Source organism: Sorex fumeus, unplaced genomic scaffold (assembly GCF_029834395.1).
Source record: "Sorex fumeus unplaced genomic scaffold, SorFum_2.1 ptg000265l, whole genome shotgun sequence".
Lineage (NCBI taxonomy): Eukaryota > Metazoa > Chordata > Mammalia > Eulipotyphla > Soricidae > Sorex > Sorex fumeus.
The window spans coordinates 35312072-35333290 of record NW_026606322.1 but is presented as its reverse complement, the minus strand read 5'-3'; the positions used below and the strand labels follow the sequence as shown (position 1 = coordinate 35333290).

The 21219-nt window shown below is 40.2% G+C and overlaps 1 protein-coding gene across 4 annotated transcripts in view; it reads right to left on the bottom strand.

Moving 5' to 3' along the window:
* Nucleotides 1-21219, bottom strand: part of APP (amyloid beta precursor protein) — a 281027-nt gene that overhangs the window by 156187 nt on the left and 103621 nt on the right. For all 4 annotated transcript variants that reach the window (XM_056109208.1, XM_056109209.1, XM_056109211.1 and 1 more), the window contains exons 4-5: nt 7782-7894; nt 5246-5439 (exon numbers count right to left, since the gene is read on the bottom strand). In XM_056109208.1, coding sequence (XP_055965183.1) covers nt 5246-5439; nt 7782-7894 — 307 coding nt within the window. The remainder of the gene's footprint in view (nt 1-5245; nt 5440-7781; nt 7895-21219) is intronic.

Genomic DNA, 21219 nt, shown 5'->3' with positions numbered 1-21219 from the left:
TGACAAGGCTTTGTGAGATTGCATAATTTCAGGCAGGTTAAACTGACCCTCAGATCCTCAAGTCCAAGGTTAAACTAGATGGGTTTCGGGGAAAAACTCATAGCCATGATAGAAATTTTACATGAGCAAGATACATTTTTGATGGCAGACCAGGTATTTGGAGGGATCTGAGGACCCATGTGGTAACACAGGAGAAATAAGTACTGAGCCATTGAAAAATGACTTTGGGGAACAGTGTCTCTTTTGTCTGTTTAGTGTTTGAAAAGGCTTCCTTAGAAAGAAAGAAAGAAAGAAAGAAAGAAAGAAAGAAAGAAAGAAAGAAAGAAAGAAAGAAAGAGAGAGAAAGAGAGAGCTCCTAAAACAGAGCTCATCCCACCAAGAATGTTTTTCTAAATGCCTCATTTAGTAGTAGAAAAACACTCACCTCCTACCAAACCAAATCTCGTTACCTACCAACTCACCAAGTGCAGTACTGTGTGTGGATAGTGTTTCCTTCCTGGAGGATCAGAGTTATCCCCATCCCCTCCCCACCCAGTCCCCACCTCTTCAAGAACTGTCATTTCGAGTCCCCTGAGTTCACTTTAAGTAAGAAGTATTAAATTCCTATTCTGAGCCTGTATCTTAAGTGTCACAAACAGGTCCGGTTTCTGAAACTTGGAGGCTGGCAGTTGGCAGGAGCTTTGCTCTGTGTAGATGAGTGATGCAATTTCTCTTCTGGGCAAGAAGAGGATGTGGGCTCACCTGCCCGGAGGGTGAAGAGAAAAACACTGTCACTTCATTTCTGCTTGTTTGTCTGGTGGGAGGTCACACCTGATGGTGCTCAGGGTTTACTCCTGGCTCTGCACTAAGGAATCAATCGTGGTGTTGCTCGGGGGAAATCCAGGGATCGAACCTGGGTTGACTGCATGCAAGGCAAATACCCTACCGAATGTACTATTGATCTGACCCCAACTTGACAATTTTAAATCAAAATCTAGTCACTTAGGAAGACAGTTGGGTAGTTTCTTAAACAAAATAGTCTTCTCATAGGATTCAGCAATCGAGCTCCTTGGTCTTTGCTCAGAGATCATGAAAACTTATGCTGAAATAAGATTCTATACGTGGATGCTTAGAACAACATTATTCTTAAAGCCCAAACTGGAAGGAGATCAAGATGGCCTTCTTGGGTAAATGCATAACGAAACTGCAGTACATCCAGACCTTGAGATATTATTCAGCATCACAAATAAATGAGTCATGGAAAGATATGAAGGAACCTTAAGTATTATTAAGTGAATGAAGCTGATATGGAAAAGCCACATGCAATATGCTTCCAACTGTGACCTTCTAGAAAAGGTGAAACAATGAAGATAATAAAATGATCAGTGGGTGTCTACAGTTGTAAGAGAAGGATGACCAAGAAAGGCAAAGCATAAATGACTTTTAGTGAAAATTCACTGTAAATTACTATAATACTATAATGACAGTACACATCATTATATATCTATGCAAACCCACACTGCACATGAAGAGTAAACCACAATTCACACTACAGACCTGTGGTGACTACTATATGTCAATGTAGGGTCATCAAATGCAGCAGTTGTGTCTCATCAACAAATAGTGAGGATGAGGATGAGGATGAGGATGATGTATGGGGTGGATAAGGGCATGGAAGAAGTTTCTGTACCTGTAAGCCCAACTTTATGGTAAACATAACATGCTTAAAAATAATTCTTTCAAAAATATGACGAGAGGGAGTCAAGTTGATCCATGAGTTCAGATAGGATATAGTCATAAAAAAGAAAGCAAGGAACAAAAGATGGAAGAAGGTACATTAATGAGGTAGATGAGATTATTTAATTCATTCAGTAAACATGTACCAAGTACCTACTGCATAGATTTACAATGGTTGATTTATGAAGAGGTCACCTAAGATGCAGAACTTAGAACTTAAGAAAGTAGTGGGGTTGTCTTGGGTCAGTTGCTATGTGTAAGGTGATAGGTCTTCAAATAGTGATTATGTGCATCCAGTAACATTAAGATCCTGGTTAATGTTACAGCATGAATAAAAAATGGAATCCACTAGTAGGGTTACGTGACATGACACATCACCTTTTAAAAAGTCAGAAGAAATTACAGAAAGAAATTATCTTCCCCAGATACAGAGGATTGACATAGTATGTTTAGAAAATGTGAAGGCTATCTGAGTAAGTAAAAATTCTTCCCTACAGAATCCATCCTCATTAGAAAGAAACTGTCTTGAAAATAATGACAAGGATCATGGACTAAAAGGCTGAAGTAGAAGTGATTATGAGGAAGGAAAAAATTTAGTATATGCGAATAAGTGATTTAGGAGTCGGATCAGAAAATCATGGCTAGAAAGGAATGTCAAAGCGAGAAGACCCAGGGGTGCAATATTTCTGAGTGATGACAGATTCTAAGGGATGACTATTGAGACAGCAGATCTGGAACAGAGGTGAGGTTGACTAGGAAAAAGACAGCTAATGTGTCAACTGGATATCAACTTAAGTGGTGATGACTCTGAATAAAGAAATTGGAAGATTCTGATTTGTCTCAGTCTCTTAGCGACAATGGCTCAAGTACCATATTTGGTTTGGACAATAAATAATATAATTGTCCAATTAGTAGGTAACAGTAAATTCTATGATAAAAAAATTGTTAATGGTATACTGTAGGTTGGGAATTGTACATAGAGGACACAAAGAAAAGTGAGGTAATTAGAGAGACAGCCATCAAAGAAGGGATTGTTTCTGGATATTAGGAATAAGGACATGAGGATCTCAAGGCCAGAATGGGAAGCCCCATGAACCTTCCTCCCAGGACTGGTAAGATGTAGTATCGGAAAGCAAGGGATCATGAAAAAGTTTCATAAGAAATGATATTAGTCGTACATTCAATTAAATTGGAAGGTTTGGAAGATGTTCAGAACGGACTACCAAGAAATACTGAAATCTATTACCAATACAAAGGAATTTTTACAAGACATAAAATAAATGTGCTCAGTGTGAAATAAAGGTCTAGTGAAATCTGTCATATTCAGGATAGGCTGAAACAGCCATTTCTAACTGCAAATGATTATAGATGGAATGGAAGGTCAGAACCTCATTAAAGGGTTGAAAGTACAGAGCTATAATGTTAACATGCAGTGGGGACATTAGGTGGCATATTTGCTATTATTATAGCTATTTACTCAGTCAGGACAAAACCAATTTTTGTTAGGAGAAATCAAGAATACAACAGCCAGGACTGGAGAAAGACAACAGCAGGTAGGGTGCTTGCCTTGCATATGGTTCATACAGATTTTATACCCAGCACCCCATATGGTCCTCAAAGCTCTACCAGGAGTGATTCTTGAGCACTGCTGAGTGTGATCCCCAAACAAAACAAAACAAAACAAAACCAACAACCTATGAGCAAAGGAAATTTCCATAGAATTTTAATGTTCCCTTTTTAAGACGGGAATCCTGTGACTTGGGATGCATTGGCATCCAGATATCAGAACCCTTGTCTTCAGAGTATTTTTTCAAAAGTCAATCAAAATGATCCAAGTCTAGAAATATCCATGGAAGAACATGAAGAAACTATAAAAGAAGGTAAGAAGTATCCAATATGGGGTCAGACTAGGTTCACATGAAGTAGCCACCCCCAACCCCCGCCACTACAAATAAAAAAATAAAAGAAGGCAAGAAATTATGCAATTTCCAAGTTTAGATAGACTGGCAGTAAAGCCAATAAGCATTCCCACTATCTGGCACCTGGACCACAGGTGCAGAATCCAATTAATAAATTCCACAGAAAACACCCACTGCCTAGAACCCTACTAATAAATTCCATAGAAAAATAGCTCTGAAGCTTTCCAATTGGCAAATCTTGCTTTCGCTGACTTTTTCTGCCTGGGGGAAGGTGGGAGAGTTTGTACTACTTACTTTGAAACTTTTGCAAACACAACTCTGTGAGCAAACTGTTGTCTCCCTGCTATTTCTTTGTTCTTTCTTACTTGTTTGTTTAGCATTGTGAACCTAGCTTTACTGAACAGTTTTTCTAAGCTTGTCCAAAAGTGAATACAAAGAGCTAAAGTAACAAAGAGTCCTAATAAAACTGATTCAAAACTGAGCAATAGCCACTAAATAGAGGTCTAGCATTATTTACTGAAAGGTGACAACTATAGTTCCTGTGTATACAGTTATATATTTGGAAATTCACGTTTTACATTGTAAAAACTGTTTTATATATTATAAAAACTCTATGCCTGAATACATACAAAATCAGAAAACGACTAAAATCTTACAACTCATATTTAATGTTTCATTTGGAACTCTGAAAGAATTCTTCAAAAGAAGTGTTATAACCAGTACCAGCTTTTGAGGAAGGATAGAATATAAAATTGGTGACTGAATCAGAAGGCCTTGCTAGCCCAAAGAGTCTGGTTTTATAATTTTTTTATCTGAATATATGTTTGCTTCTAATTAGAATTTAAAATGATAATTAGACAGTGAGTTAAGAAATATTCCAAAGAAAAAGGTAAAAATATCTTTAATTATGAATCCAAAAGCAGTTAAACAATTTTAGCAAACATTTATGAATGCATCCAACATTCACAAAGAAAAGACAAAAGGCAAAAACTCAGACAAAATAAGACATGCCTCACAAAAACCAATTCACTAGCCAAAGCAAATCTCTCTCAACAAAAATTAATATTTGGCTAATGACTAATAAGATATTCCCCAGCTGATGTTTAAAAATTGCTAAATTTTAGACTAAATCAGAATACCATATCACTCACTCAGATTTCAATTCTGTTAGAACTACCAATGACCTATTGTAATACCAGTGGAATTTCGATCCCAAGTCTTGAGATTGACATAAAAATCTTGAGATTGACAGATTAATTTACTGATGGCTGATCCACTATATACCAATCATGGGCCATAATATTAACAAAATGTCATGGCTGAAGCTTTTTTTCCATCAAAGAAAACTTCCATAGGAATAGGCAGAGATACTTTAATGACAAACAGAGGGAAACATTTATAGAAGAAAGTTACATGTTCCTGGTGCTGGAAAATGTACACTGGTGGAGGGATGGGTGTGGAACACTGTCTGACCGAAACCTAATCATGAACAGTTTTGTAAGGGTCTATCTAACAGTGATTCAATAAAAAAAATCTTAAAAAAGAAAAACGAAGTGACAAGTGAGATATCTGGGCATCTAAAGATAGAGTAAACACAAAGGACCCTTTACCTGCCATCTGTGTAGTCTGTATCGGCTCCACCCCACCAGACATCCGAGTCATCCTCTTCTGCATCTGCTGAGTCAATATTGTCCGTCTCCTCTGCCAGTGGACAACACACAAACTCCACCCCTCGGAACTTGTCGATTCCACAGGGCAGCAACATGCCAAAGTCATGCAAGTTGGTACTCTTCTTACTACAGGTCTACAAAGGGGAAGGAGAAAACCATGAAGGTGACAGAGTAGATGCTTTTTTCTGGGGGGGGGGGGGTCACACCCAGCGATGCACAGGGGTTACTCCTGACTCATGCGCTCAGGAATTACTCCTGGAGGTGCTCGGGGGGCCATATGGGATGTTAGGAATCGAACCCGGGTTGGCCACGTACAAGGCAAACACCCTACCCGCTGTGCTCTTGCTCCAAATGCTACAATAGCATTTGCACATAGCATTAGCTATGCTATGTGCAACTGCTATTGTAGTAGATGCATTTATTCTAAGAAAATTCCCAGGACAGACATCGACATGCAGACCCAATATCAGCAACAAGCTTTTTTTTTTTCAAGTTTTTGGGTCACACCTGGTGATGCTCTGAGGTCATTCCTGGATCTGTACTCAGGAATTACTATTCCTGCCAGTACTCACAGGACTATATGGGATGCTGGGGATCAAACTTGGGTCAGGAATGCACAAGGCAAGCACCTCACACAGTATACTATTTCTCCAACCCAGACCATTTTTATAATGAAAAGCATTGTTGGCCCTTTGAATGAATTTTCTTACATCAGAGGGATTTCTTTCTTTTCTCTCTCTCTCTCTCTCTCTCTCGCTAATTTGGCCCTATGGTTTTTTACTTTATTATTTGATAAATACACATTATTATATATTTATGCAATGTTATTGTTATTTTTATTAAAGACATGTTGTGGAAACTGGGAAATTAGGTGTAAAAAAGCCTAACTGGTGAACAGATCGTAGAGAATCAATGTTTACTGGCTGTGTCAACACAGCAGGAAGCTGTCAAGCTCTGTGTAATCCCAATGAACTTCCACCTCCATTTCAGACGGAAATGGCTCTCACTTGGATCTTTCTTATTCTAGAAATTCTAACTCTCTTGGCTCACTTCCAAAATAATGATACTGTGGAAAAAGTTAATTATTTTCTGTTATAAACCAAAACCCAGATTCATTTGAGATTTTTCTTTTAACATTTTTTTGCTTCCTTGGAATTTAAAAATGTACATTAAAATAATCTAGATTAATATCGGATTACTAATAATCAGATGTTAAATTCTTATATATAATATATATAGCACTGTAGGGGCAGAGCGATAGCACAGTGGTAGGGCGTTTGCCTTGCACGCAGCCAACATGGCCGACCCGAGTTCGATTCCTCCGCCCCTCTTGGAGAGCCCGGCAAGCTACAGAGAGTATCTCGCCCGCACGGCAGAGCCTGGCAAGCTCCCTGTGACGTATTCGATATGCCAAACACAGTAACAACAAAGTCTCCAATGGAGATGTTACTGGGCCCGCTCGAGCAAATCAATGATCAACGGGAGGGCCTTTACTTTACTTATAGCACTGTAGCACTGTCAGCCCATTGTTCATCTATTTGCTCGAGCAGGCACCAGTAACGTCTCCATTGTGAGACTTGTTACTGTTTTTGGCATATTAAATATGCCACGGGGAGCTTGCCAGGCTCTGGCATGCATAATATATATAATCAGATGTTAAATTATTAAACTATTATAATCTAGATTAACATCTGATTATTAACACAGAAAGCATTCACTGGTGACAGAACAAAGATTCAACAAATATATGTAAACAACAAAAATATAAAGTAAATTTTTTTCTTTATAGGAATTAGACATTTTTTTTCTTAGAAATGAATAAAAAATTCTTTTGGAAAAGTTAAGTTTATCAGATGGGTGGTTGGGCTCAAATTATATGCTTTACAAAATGATTTCACTCATCTACAGGATAAAAAGTAACACTGTAGAAAAATAACGAATTGTCAAAGGCAATGGAAACTGACAACTTGCCTTCAGAGTGTGAACTTGTATCCCGAAAACATATATAGTTATGGAAATCTACAAAACCTCAACTGAAAATTTTTTGAAGATTGTGGCATTTTAGAAGAGTTGTGAACTGCTTCCCTAAAACATGCACATAGTCTTATAAACCAATGCAACTTCTATTAAAGAAATTTTTTAAATATCCTAGATTTTAATTCATAAACATCGCAGAAACAATGGATCTGTAACAGGTCATATTTTGACTCAAAGATACTCTGGAATTTGATTATTTTTGTAATTAAAAAGAGAGAGAGAACTAATTACCAAGCTAGCTCTTATCTTAAAAAATAAAAAGCCCTCTAAAATAACATTACAAATGTCCATAGGAAATTATCATTTACTTTAACAAGGAGAATGTTCCAGGGACCAAACCCAGGGTCTAATGTTTGTAAAGCATGCTTCTACCACTGAGCTCCATTCACGGTACCTAAGAAACCCGCTGTTGTAAAAGAAAGAACGTGTGGACTGGTACCTCTTTGGCGACAGCGTGCCAGTGAAGGTGGGTTTCACAAACATCCATCCTCTCCTGGTGTAAGAATTTGCACTTGTCAGGAACGAGAAGGGCATCGCTTACAAACTCGCCAACTGCAAGGAAGGAAAATGCTCACGTCAGTCTACTTACATCAAAGTGGTCTTCAAAGACGGTAGTAAAGAAAAGATACTACAGAGAACTCAGTCAATTTTTTTAAATGGTGAATTAAAAGCTCCCAGGACCTTTATAATGTTCATTTTGGTTTTTGGACTCTACCAGGGAGTGCTCAGGGCTTACTCCTGGCTGTTACTCAGGGATTACTCCTGTTGAGGCTTAGTGAACCATATGGGGTGATGGAGATTGCACTATGGTTGGCTGGATACAAGGCAAGTGTCGCACCTGCTGGCCTGTCACTCTGGCCCATGACCTTTCTAATGCTGAGGCTTGCCTTCATTCAGTCTCTTCCCACTTTAACCTTACAGGTTGAATACTTCCTACCTAAGTGATTGTTTTACTTTTTTGGTGCTGGGGATTAAAGCCAGGGTTTCATAATGCAAAGGTTGTGTTCTACTCAGAGTCATATCCTTGGATTAATGATGTTTTAAGTGAAATTTTATTTAATTAACAGGAATCTCTCAAAGTGAATCGGGAGAAAAAGGGGTCAGTTAGGGAATCAACTGCCATTCAATTGCAGCAAGGGTGAAATTCAGACGGAAAATGTCTAGGCAATCATTTGAAGATATCACATACAAGGAGTTGCTTACCACTCTGTACTGGACAAAATTATTTGTAAATCAATAGAAGTATTATCATTTTTCTACTTACTAAGCAAACAAAACATCTATCTATGCACATGTGATTTCATGCTTACATAAGCAAAACATGGGGCGAGACAGAGAGAGAGTGAGAGTATAATTCAAATGTATACTGTGCAAACTATTTTAATTCTATTGCTGGTATTACAGTATATACATTACAAAAAGTTCTATGCAAACTCACACTCTATCATGAATGAAAGAATAATTGTATTGTGAAACAAAACAAACTCTTGAGCTTAATTCCCCCCACCCTCCATTTTTACTGTGGCACCATGATTTACAATACTGTTAATGATAATTTCATACGTGTATCATCTCACCAACCCGCATACCAACAGTGTAACTGCTTCCCTCCTTCCCAACATTCCTAGCAAAAGCTCAGTTCTCTGGACCAACCGTCCAATTCTGCTGCCTTTGGCATTTGTTGCTCCCTTACCATGTATTTTTATTTTTTTAAGAGATTTTCCTTTTGAAGATCTTTAATTTTTTTAATTCAGAAAATTCCCTTTTATTTATTTTGTTTAATCTCTAAGTGTTTGAAATTATATCACTGTTTTGCTTGTGATTTCCCAAGTACTGAAATTCTGAAAGCACAGTGGTCTCAGAGAATCGCGGATATGATTTTTATCTTCTTCATTTTATGGAGATACACTTTGTGGCCCAGCATGTGGTCTACTTGAATAATGTTTCATGTGCACTGGAGAAAAATGTGTTCTCAACTTTGGGGGTGGGGATGAAGGGCCCTGCTAGCCCCAACTGCTCTATTTCTCCCTTCAAGGCCAGTGTTTCCCCGTTGAATTTTTCCCTAGTTATTCTATCCAGTAGTGACAAACAGGGGTTAAAGTTCCCTATGACTGGGGCAAGAGCAATAGTAAAGTGGGTAGGATGTTTGCTTTGCATGCAGTTCACCCAGGTTCTATCCCTGGCATTTCTTATGGTCCCCTAAGCACCACCAGGAGTAATTCGTGATTGCAGAGTGAAGGGTAACCCCTGAGAACTGCTGGGTATGACCCAAAAAGCAACCCTCCCAAAGGGAATTATATTAAAAAAATTAAAATAAGGTTTCCTACTACCATTGTGTTGCTGTCAATATCTTCCTCCAGTTCTGTTATTATTTAAAATAATTTAATGGTATAACATTAGGCTTGCATATGTTTAGGAGTGAGTTCTTCTTGATATATATTGAACCCTTGATCATGGAGAAATAACAATTCCAATTCCTTAAAGTCTCTTAAATGTTTAAGTTTTTGTTGTTTGGTATCAGTATGGCTACTCAGACATTTAGGGGACTTGTTTGCATGTAAGGCTGTTTTCCAACCTTTAATATGAATCTGTTTACCCTGATTTTTCAGATGTGTCTTCTGTAGGCAGCAGACAGCTGGGTTTACTTTCTGATCCCTCCTACCACTCTGCGTCTCTTGATTCAAGAGTTCAGCCCATTGACACTAAGTGTGATTATTGAGATGAAGGAATGTGTTGTCACCATTTTATAGACGTTATGCATGTTTCTGAGTTTTATTTTTTAAAGAAGCTCCTTTAATGCTTCTTGTAAAACTGGTTTCAAGGTTATGAATTCCCTTCATTGTTGCTTGTCTATGGAACTTTGTATTGGTATTTTAAATCTCAATGATAAATTAGGGTATTTCTGGGGATGGAGGTACTAGGGATGTAATGTGGGGCCTTGTACTTGCAAAGCATATACTCTGTCCACTTTGAGTTATCCCTGGCCCTTGAGGACTAGCAATGTCTGCACTGTCCTCCCGTTGTTCATTGATTTGCTCGAGCAGGCACCAGTAACGTCTCCATTGTGAGACTTGTTGTTACTTGTTTGGCATTTCGAATATGCCACGGGAATCTTGCCAGGCTCTGCCGTGCGAGTGGGATATTCTCAGCAGCTTGCCAGGCTCTCCAAGAGGGATGGAGGAATCAAACCCGGGTCAGCCACGTGCACGGCAAATGCCCTACCTGCTGTGCTATTGCTCCAAGTCAAAGTCGTGTATGTGTGCATGTGTGTGTGTACATGTGTGTGTTCACAAAATCTCCTGTTTATCAAAGGTAAAGGTAAGGTAAAGGCCCTCCCGTTGATCATCGATTTGCTCGAGCGGGCCCAGTAACGTCTCCATTGGAGACTTTGTTGTTACTGTGTCTGGCATATCGAATACTCTCGGTAGCTTGCCGGGCTCTCCGAGAGGGACGGAGGAATCGAACTTGGGTCGGCCATGTTGGCCGCGTGCAAGGCAAACGCCCTACCCGCTGTGCTATTGCTCCAGCCCTAATCATTTATTTCATTTTCATTTTTTTCATTTCATCATCCTGTTAATCGTCGATTGCCTCGAGCAGGCCCCAGTAACGTCTCTTTCATCCTAGCCCTGAGATTATATTTCAGGGCTCTATTCAGGGCTGCATTCGCAGCCGCGCGACATCTTATTATCTCATTCCTACTTTGGACAAACTTGCAGGCTGTCGAATGTAGCCTGCCCACAGGGCAGAGTCTGGCAAACTCCCCGTGGCCTACCAAATATGCCAAATACCAGTAACAATGATGGGTCTCATTCTCCTAATCATTTATAAAAGGAAAAATTTTAACTTTCAAAATGACATTTCATTTGACATTAGAAAGATGCTCTTAGGTTTCTAATATTTCGGTAGCCAAGAAACATATGTGCCTTCCCCAGTGCTTTTTAAAAGGATTAATATCGGTTATCTGATAAGCCTGCGGGCTAATGGCAAAATGAAAAACTCATTGTACTCTGATATTAAAATAAAATTTAGCAACAAACTGTGGTTTTACAGATCCACTTATACTACTTTCAAAACTGATGAAACGTACTGGAATGTTACACAACAGAGATCTTAAGCAATTGAGCCACAAAGAATCTGTTCAAAGCATTCTAGTAAGAATTAAACAGGACTAACAAATGAATCCTTTCTCAGAAACTTGCTTAGCTTAACAGTTTGCTTTAGCCCTTTTTAATTCTAAAAGGATTAAAAAATATCTACGATAGGACAGGAAATATATGGGGGCTGTATACATTCCATTCAATTTTATTGCAAACCCAAAATTGCTCTGAAAGTAAAATTAATTTTAAAATGACTGCCAGTATGTATCTAGAGTTTCCAGAGTATCAAGTGCACTTTTGTTTTTAAAATAAGTCTTCTGTTTATTTGGTTTGATCTCTATGAAGTAAAAAAACAAAATCTTAACAGAACTCCAGTGAAAGACACCAAAGCGCAAAATAAAGCATCATAATGAGACAAACTGTTACTGTTTATATCAAATTTTATAAAATGTGGCACCATCTAAATCCTAGTGGATGCATACATTGGTATACACTGTATGTTTATTAATAATCACACAACCTGGTCTCCTATTTTAAAAATTCACAATTTATATGATACACACAACATATTCGCTCATCAAAACCAAAAGGGAATTTTCAAGCCTAATGCAATCTTGGCTAAAATGTTGCTGAGGCAAAGTGAGCAATGATGCTGAATTCAAGTGGGAATCTGCTGGTCTCTATCCACCATTCCCTGGTGGTCTCTGAGAGGACAGGCCAGCTCAAATTACCTCCATCTGCAAATGGGAGGAAAAGGACCCAGGTCAAGTGACTTATCCACTGGGCCAGCTGGCAGTAGAACTGGCCTGAAAATGAGTTCTCCAGACTTTCTCTCCAAGAGAAGTAACTCAACTCACTGTCGTTTAAACTTGAGGCAAAAAGGTTTAGTTGGCAATCCCCCTGGGCTTAAAAAAAAAGTAGACTCACTTTCATAGACAATAAAATCCTTTCATATTATCATGTACAAAGTGGTCAGTAAGCACAACAATAAAACTACACTTGAGTTAGCCAACAAACCATATAAACAGAGGGGAATGCATCGCATCACACAGATCACCTGCCCAGACTATGGCCTAAGAACGCAATGGGGTCATTTCACTCACACAAGACACAAGAACACTGCTGTTGCAGATACTCAATGACAACATTGGGGAGCCGGTGGTTCTACCTTTCTGTACTGACATCCTTAGTATGCTGGATTTTGCATTCATGTTTTTCTTTCCCCCTAACTCTGGGTGGTGGCTACTGGGCATTGTTGGGGCACAAACCAAACTCAGGGCTTTACACAACAAAGCAACTAACCTCAGAGTCATACTTCTGGCTTTGCGTTCCTTTCAATGGTTACTGAAACTTAAGATTTTGGAGGGTGGGATGGAAATCTTATAAGAGGTGTTCAGAGCATCTGCAGGGTCATGCTTGGAAATACTTAGCCAACTTGACGGTGGTACAGTGCTAGTGCCAGAGGATGCAGTGCTGCTTGAGCCCTATGGTGTTAAGCGCCATCAGTACTACTACAGTACTCCTGGACTACACGTGGCGATGTTTAGGAGATGTGGTACCCGGGATCCAACCTGGGTCAAGCACACATGAGTCAGAACCCTAGCACAGGACTGTCTTTCCTGCCCTAAAAATTGTTCTATGTTGCTTTTCTGAAAAATAGGTGATTAAAGGAAGACTCTAGAAGTCTTAATTTCAGAAACAAGTTAATGAGGTACTACGAGTCAACACCACAGATATTGTGGAAACATGGCACTGGGGGAAGGGTGGTGGAGGAAGGAGCAAACTTTCTCAAAACTGACACTACTTAATTTTTGAAGATCAGAGTAGAATTGAATACACCGATAAACAGTCCAGAGTCATACATAGATTCTTTATAAATATTAGATGAATAAAGAATGTCTCTATGAGACCACTAAGTAAATGATGGTTGGAGGGATTGCTCGTGATGGTAGATGCGTGCTGAAAGTAGACTATGGACCAAACCTGATGGCTGCTTAGTGCCTCTATTGCAAACCATAACACTCAAAAGAAGAGAGAGAGAGGCGGGGGGAAATGTCACAGAGGCAGGGGGAGGGGAAAGGGGGGTGACGGGAGAGACAATGGGAACATTGGTAGTGTTTTCTCCACTGGTGGAGGGATGGGTTTGATTGAAACGTAATCATGAAAATTTGTAAGTCTGCAACTGTATCTCATGGTGATCTCATGGTAAAATTTAAAAAGAAAAAAAGAAAAGAATGTCTCTATGAATGCAAGAGGACCTAGTGACGCAGCAGGAATCATGAAAATATAAGGGCCGAAAATGTCTGAGGTCTTTGGAATATTAGTCCAGAAAGTGCCCATTCTTCCCTGTCTCTCAAGAATTAAAGATTCAGGAGAGGATCTGACAGAATGTTCTAGCAATATATCACACAATGGGAAAAAAAAACAAAGTCCTTGATTTGTTCCTTGGGCTACACTGGATGGTCTAAAGCAAGATGGAGAAAGTTGTACCATTGTAAAGCCTGTACCAGTCACTGCCTCTGAGGCATCAGCTCACTGGGTCCAAGTACCACTCGTTGCAGCAGAGTGATCTCACCTTTGAAGAGATGGTGCAGAGCAGTTTCACATCCAACCCAGATCACATGTAGTTGAGGGCAGAGCTGAGATAATTAACTGAGTGCATAATCATAAAGTACTCAGCTTTCACTAGGAAAGTTTTTCCTGTATCCATTCATCCACCAGTATTGCTTCTCATATTAAACAAAATCCTAGTAATCTTTTTTTTTTCCTTTTTGGGTCACACCCGGCAATGCTTACTCCTGGCTCTGCACTCAGGAATTACTCCTGGTGGTTCTCAGGGGACGATATGGGATACTGGGGATCAAACCTGGGTTGGCCGTGTGCAAGGCAAATGCCTTACTCGCTGTACTATCACTCCATCCCCAGTCCTAGTAATCTTATTCTTCATTTATTGCTGATCACCAGCTCTTCATCCAGTTACAGCCATACGGGTAAAGGCACGTGTATATTGCTTCCGTGAAGACAAAGTACTGTACTATCGCTCTAGCCGTCCGACCGCATTTCTTAAATGCTCTCCCTATGCCTGTCACAGGCATCCACACACTAACTCTTCACCTACTTACCCTCTATTTTTATCTCAGAGCTGAGACTACAGAAGTGAACAAAAGCCATGGAACTAAACAAGATTCTACTAAGAAGGGATTTCAAAAAATAGAATGTCAGATGACAATGAAATTTATGGAGATCAAGCAGAGAAAAGGATAAGGATTGCTTTCTAGTAGAATTTTCAGTAGAGGGATGAGGGCAGGGCTCAGTCCCTAAATAAATTCTTCATCTGAGTGAAGAATTAACAGAGGAGGAAGCAGACCAGGCAAGACATCGGATGGGAGGAGTGTAGGCGGCCCAGGAAACCAGGAACAAAGGTGCTAAGGCAGAAGCACGCATGGTGAGTTCACGGAACGCAAGATTAGAATATCCAGGGAATGACTGAGGCCAGTGGTTGAGTCGAAGAGCACAGTGAACAGGGGTTTTTAGCATAGCCCAAATTCTATGTGAGTGGTTCTTCTCTATTTTGAAAGGGTTAGTTTTTGGGCCACACCTGGCTATGCTCAGAGTTTACTCTTGGTTTTATACTCAGGGATCACTCCTGGAGAGCTAAGCGGAGACAAATGAAGTGCCAGGGATCGAACCCAGGTCAGCCACATGCAAGGCAATTAATTGCCTTATCCACTGTACTATCTCTCTGGTCTCTAAGTGACGATTCTTGCCTGCCCTTAGGATCAAGACTCAAAGAAAGAAGATCAGGTAAGGAGGAACTGTTGCAATGATCCAGGGAGAAGATGAGGCTGGCCTGGACCAGAATGATAGCAGTAGGGATAGTGAGAAATAATATGATTCTGGATAAATCTGAACATAGAATCTAAAGGCTCAAAACAGGGCTATAGAACAAAGAAGGCCAAAACGCATCTGTTTCTTTTTGAGTAGCTTTAAGATGCATCATACTGATACAGACAGAAAAAAGATAGAACCAGGAGCCCTAAGTCCTTTCTCCCCACTGTAGATTACTCAGTCATGCACACTATTCAGGATTGATGAGTTTATCAACCGGCCCTACCACAGCAGTTCACAGTCAAATGAAAACTAGAGACAAATGTTGATTACTTTGGCAATTTTTTGACTTGACCATTCCAGACTCTTAACTTCTCAGCCAATTTCCCCCTTCAATTTGCTCATTATGTACTGATATTTTGTAACTTTCCTATGTTAACACATAGGAAAAGTTGGGAAACTTTTCTGGGAGGCATTTGAGGCGAAAGACAAATATTTTCAGAAGTGGTCAAAATACCTCTGAACAAACTTTCCATGCGATAAAAAAAAAATTACAGGCTTGTCTCAGAGTGTAGCTTACTGGTTCTCAAAGAGGACAGGAGGGGAAATTAGGTCTCTTTTAAGTGATGGTTGTCACTGTGAACATTTCCCTGTGACTTTTACCAGTAAGAGGAAGAACTGATTGATGGCATTCTTATGATCTGAACTTTTGCCAAATGATGGAAATGAAATGGATTAAGAGGTAGGCAAATGGGGAATTGGGGAGGGGGGGAGTAATAAGGACAAGTTTCTTCTAAATTCTCTGATTATTCAAGGAAGTAGAGCCAATTCTACAATATACATGAATGGCAGAGAATAGAAAGAGTGCCCAGCCCAACCTCTGAGTCATTATTGCCCAGCAAGAGTGAAGTTTGTCTTCAGCAGACAACTGGAAGTCACAGCAGCCTGTGAGCACTTTCAAACATCAGAGAGAAAATACAGTGGGCAAGGCGCATGCCTTGCATATTGCTGACATGGGTTCAGTCCCCATTCCACACATGGTCCTCCAAGCCCTGCCAGGAGTGATCCCAGAGTGCAGAAACAACAGTAAGTCCTGAGTACAGCTGGCTAGAACCTCCCAAATGACAACAACAAAAAAATTAAAAATAAACAGTGTAAAGGACATATGTGAAAAACTAGGGAAAATCAACATCTGCTAAAAATTCTGTAGCCTTATATAGGTACAAGTTAATAATGTTGTATTACTGTTACAAAAATACAGAAACTGAACATTTAAGGGCTAGAGAGAAGGGTTAAGGTTATTACTTTGCATGTAGCTGACCAAAATTCAATCCCAGGCACTACTGTGCTCTGAGCAATGCCAGGAGTGATCCTTGAGCACAGAGTCAGGAGTAGTTCCTGAACACTGCTAGAGGTGTCCCCCCCAATAAAAGAAACTGAAAAATTACATAAGTGGGTGTTGGGAGCCAATTTCTCACTGTCGGGGTGAAATTTATAGAAGAGAAAGGAAAGGTGGTAATATATTCAGGTGAAAGGCATCAGAACGAACTTATATTTAGCTTAATGTAGAGCAGATGGTGGAGTAGAAAAATACAGAGAGGCAAAATTCCAAGGGAGCGTGTGTAGCAGGCAGATATATTGTCTTTCTCTGTCAGCTGACAGGGCCTAGCAGCAAAGACATTCCAATAGAAATGGGCATATCTAGGGGCCAACACTTAGTTTCCAGCCTTTTTCTGCAGTAAAAGAAACCAGTGCTCTTTAGAAAAAGTAGACTATTCTAGAATTGAGACTGAAAATATCTGAGATGAAGCTAGAACATTCTGTAGAGATAAAAATGAGGTTTGGTCAAATGAGCCCAAGAGGCAACCAAGAAAGTGGCTAATTAGTTGAGCTGAAACAATGAGAATTTAGCACTTGATTATAATACAAAATATCAAATAAACATAGAAGACCCTGACAGAACAAATGAATAGGGGGAGAGGGAAGAGAAGTAATCTCAAATGCGGAAGACTAATAAATGATTTGTATACATTCTCTACCCACAAGAAACTGAAGTTGAATTCTCCACTCTCTACATATAAGCTGTGCGTTAGCAACTTCCTTCCAAAGAAAACAATATCTACTGGGTAGTGCTTTATAGTAGAGGCACTGACAAGCACTGGCCCAGCTAGGAGATCAAGGTGAACAAACATTAGCAGTGCCTTATCACACTGACAGTATGTGCCCAGGATGAAAGGAAAAGGACGTGTTGTCACTGTGGTCCTTCCTTCCAAATATTCATGACCCCAGCATGACAGAAAATCTCCACAGAGAAGCCTGCTACAAAATACTTGACCAGTCCTCCTCCAAATGGGTCAAGGACATGAGAAACAATGAAAGTATGAGAGAATGACGCTGCCAAGGAAGCTAGGAAGACTCAAGACAACTGTCATGTGGTTTCCTGATCTAAGAACAAAGGACAAGAGCTAAAATCTAAAAACCCACCAGTAAAACATGTACTTTGTAAACAATGTTATATTTTATTTTATTTTATCTTTGCTTTTTGGGTCACACCCGGTGATGCTTAGGGGTTACTCCTGGATTTGCACTCAAGAATCACTCCTGGCGTGCTCAGGGGACCATATGGGATGCTGGGAATTAAACCCGTGCAAGGCAAACGCCCTATCTGCTGTGCTGTCACTCCAGACCCAAAATATTACATTTTAAGCAGGAGACACAGTACAAAGGTTAGGGTCCTGTTGGAATTCTGGGAACACCTATCTCTAAGCAATACCAGGCATGGGCCCTGAGCCCTGCTGGGTGTGGCCCCCACCCATACCCACCTTCACCAAAGTAAAAATGGGTGATTCATTGTAATACATCTACATCATTCCTGTAAGATGTTAATAACTGGGGAAGATGGTCAAGAGGTATAAGGGACTTTGCAGGATTCTCTCAATCTCTCCATAAATCTAAAACTGAAAATTGAAGAAAACTGTGAAGATTCCAAAAGTTCATATAAGGGTATATGTATTTAAAGTTTGTAACAGAAGAGATATTGTTTCCATCACAATAAAATTTTATGAGTCCATGTGATTATGTCACAAGATATACAAACCACTTATGTTGAACACCTAAAATTAATGCTCTATGTGATTCACTTAAATATGGTTTTTAATAAGGATATATCTATTTTCTTCTGCATCAACATTCTTATTTTTTGTTTTGTTTTGTTTTGGGGTCACATCAGCCGTGATAAGGTTTTACTTCTGGCTGTGAGCTCAGGGATCATTCCAGGAGGGCTCACAGGACCATATGGGATGTCAGGTATTGAACCTGGAACAGCTGTGCGCAAGGCAAACACCTTACTGGCTGTACTATAGCTCTAGCTTGACACTCCTGTCTTTAAAAGAATGCTCATAAGATTATTTTAGCCAGGGAGGACTATGATTGAATGAACTTGGTAATCTGGGCTTCTTTTCTATGGACGACATAGAACAGAACTTTGTCTTTTAGAGGTTCATAGCAAAATTCCATGATTTCTACATGCATGACATTTAAATCCTTTCAATAAGTTCAAAATCTTCAGAACTGTCACGGATATATCAACAACAAAGTTTATTCCTTTCCAATTCAACCCTGTCTTAGAACAATCAACAAAACTGATCATAGATAGGATGCAGTTCCACTTCACAAGTGAGAGCCCTCAGTTTTTCCAAATATTGCAGCCTCCTTTCTGGGCCCTGACCCTTCCTACTACTTACTGCTCTGACCACAACAGTGACCAGAAGGAGTTGTCACGATAGTGTTACAATAGCTTGCAAATCCTGAATCATGGTTTCTTTGCTCACCAACCCAAGGCTTGTTAGGTCAAGAGGTGCTTTTCCTGCTGCACCTTTGCACTGTTTATTATTCCTTGTTTTGCACATTATCCACAGTGGGTGCTTTTTAAATTACTAGTCCTTGCAACAATTTCCCTATCAGCGAAAGGCTAGAGTTATGAAATGAATGATGGTTAACTCCTTCCAGGTTAAAGGCTTCAAAAGTTCGAATGCACTGAGTCACCTGGGATTGTGGGTTCAGCAGGTAGATCACAATCATCCTGCCCGTAGCCCCAACTGGTCCTGACCTGTGTGTTCTGGGAGGACTGAAAACAGCACTCCCCGGAGGAATGCTCATTCAAATGGTTCACGGACCACACTTGGAGAAAGGATACTTAGAGCCATGCTGCTGTAGCTTTAACCTGTCACCTGGGGATCTTATTAAAAGGCAGCTCCTGATTGGGCAAGTTTAGGGTGGGACAGAGTCTGCCTTTCTAACAAGCTCCCAGGTGACGCAGCTGTTCCTGCGGGTGACAAGGGTCTACTTAGGATAATCCTTTAGAACTCATCTTATTGAGCTATTTTTTTTAAGTTACTGGCTATTGCATTATAAAACTTTTGACAATGACCTGCCATTCTCTCTTGAGTGATAGTAAAATGCATTGATCCTAAGCTTTACCGCGGCACCCTTTGGAGGGCATTGTGCAGTAGTGTCAAGGATTAGCCACACTAGCAAGTAGCTCAGTTCCAGAACTTTTGTCCTCATGAAGAATCCAAACTCAGGCTGGAGTGACAGCACAGCGGATAGGGTGTTTGCCTTGAATGCAGTTGACCTGGGTTCAATCCCCAGCATTCCATATGGTCCCCCAAGCACCGCCAGGAGTAATTTCTGAGTGCAGGGCCAGGAATAACCCCTGTGTATCGCTGGGTGTGACCCAAAAAGGAAAAAACAAAAAAGAAGAATCAAAACTCTTCACGCATTCATGATGTCTTTCCCTCTTCCCCTGTTCCCTGAAACCACCATTCCACTGTTTCCGATTCTGACTACTCTAGGTGCTGCCACAGAAGTGGAAGAAAACGGCCTTTGTCTCTTTTGTAAGTGGTACAAGTTTGTCCCTTAGAGAGAGAGAGAGAGATTAAACATTCTCATCCTTCGTGTTCTTTCCATAAACTTCTGCCCCTCTGCTCCATCTGTCATGCTGGCATCTATGAAGGATGGAGGCTTTGCACATATCCTGAAGAGTCAAGTTACTCCTTTTTCATCCTGTGTTGCTTTAATCTTAAAAGACACAAAATGGGGGAAGGAAAACTTCTTAATCTGAGGCCTGAGGAGAGAAAGAGCAGTGTATAGCTCATGGAGGGAGTGGCTGCCACACATTAAAAGGTGAAGTTAATGATGCCTCCAGGTCAAAGGGGTCCAAGTGGGATGAGGACCAGGATGAGGAATACCAATTAAAAGCTGGTGCAATTATGTTTGTGTTTCCAAGAGATCATCACTGCCATCATTCAGTATTACTGAATATCTGTTTGTACCCTGTTCCATTTAGAATACAGAAGAATTCAGACACAGTCTTGCCCCAAAGCACAACCCTGTCCATCAGAATTATAGAGTGGGTCATAAGACAGAGCCCCACACTTAGTTTCAGAAGTAAAATGAAGGGCCAGAGAGGTGGTACAGTGGTTAGGGCTCTTGCCTTGTACTTGTTAACCTAGGTTTGATCCCTGTCACTGTAACATCAGGAGTGATTCCTGAGCACAGAGCCAGGAACAAGTCCTGAGCACTGTGGGTGTGACTCTCCCTGCCCTACCTGCCCAAAAAAAGGGTGAAAAGAAATAGGTAATTGATTTCAGTAATAGATTTTAACCCAATATATCCTAAATGTTATCATTTCAACTTAAATTAAACAACTTCCTACAACATTCTACATTCTTCCCCTTCCCCCCACCAGACTAACCCTGACATGTGCTAATTTTCACACTCATGGCACATGCTTGGTTTAAAAGTGCTCATAGACTACTAAGACTTCTAGTTATCTGCTGAAGATAAACTTCATTATTGCTGGGCAATAATGACTCAGATTCTAGAGATGAGGAATGTGTTCCAAGGAGTGAAGAGCTGGCTCGGAACTGGCTGAAACTAAAGGAGAGGGAA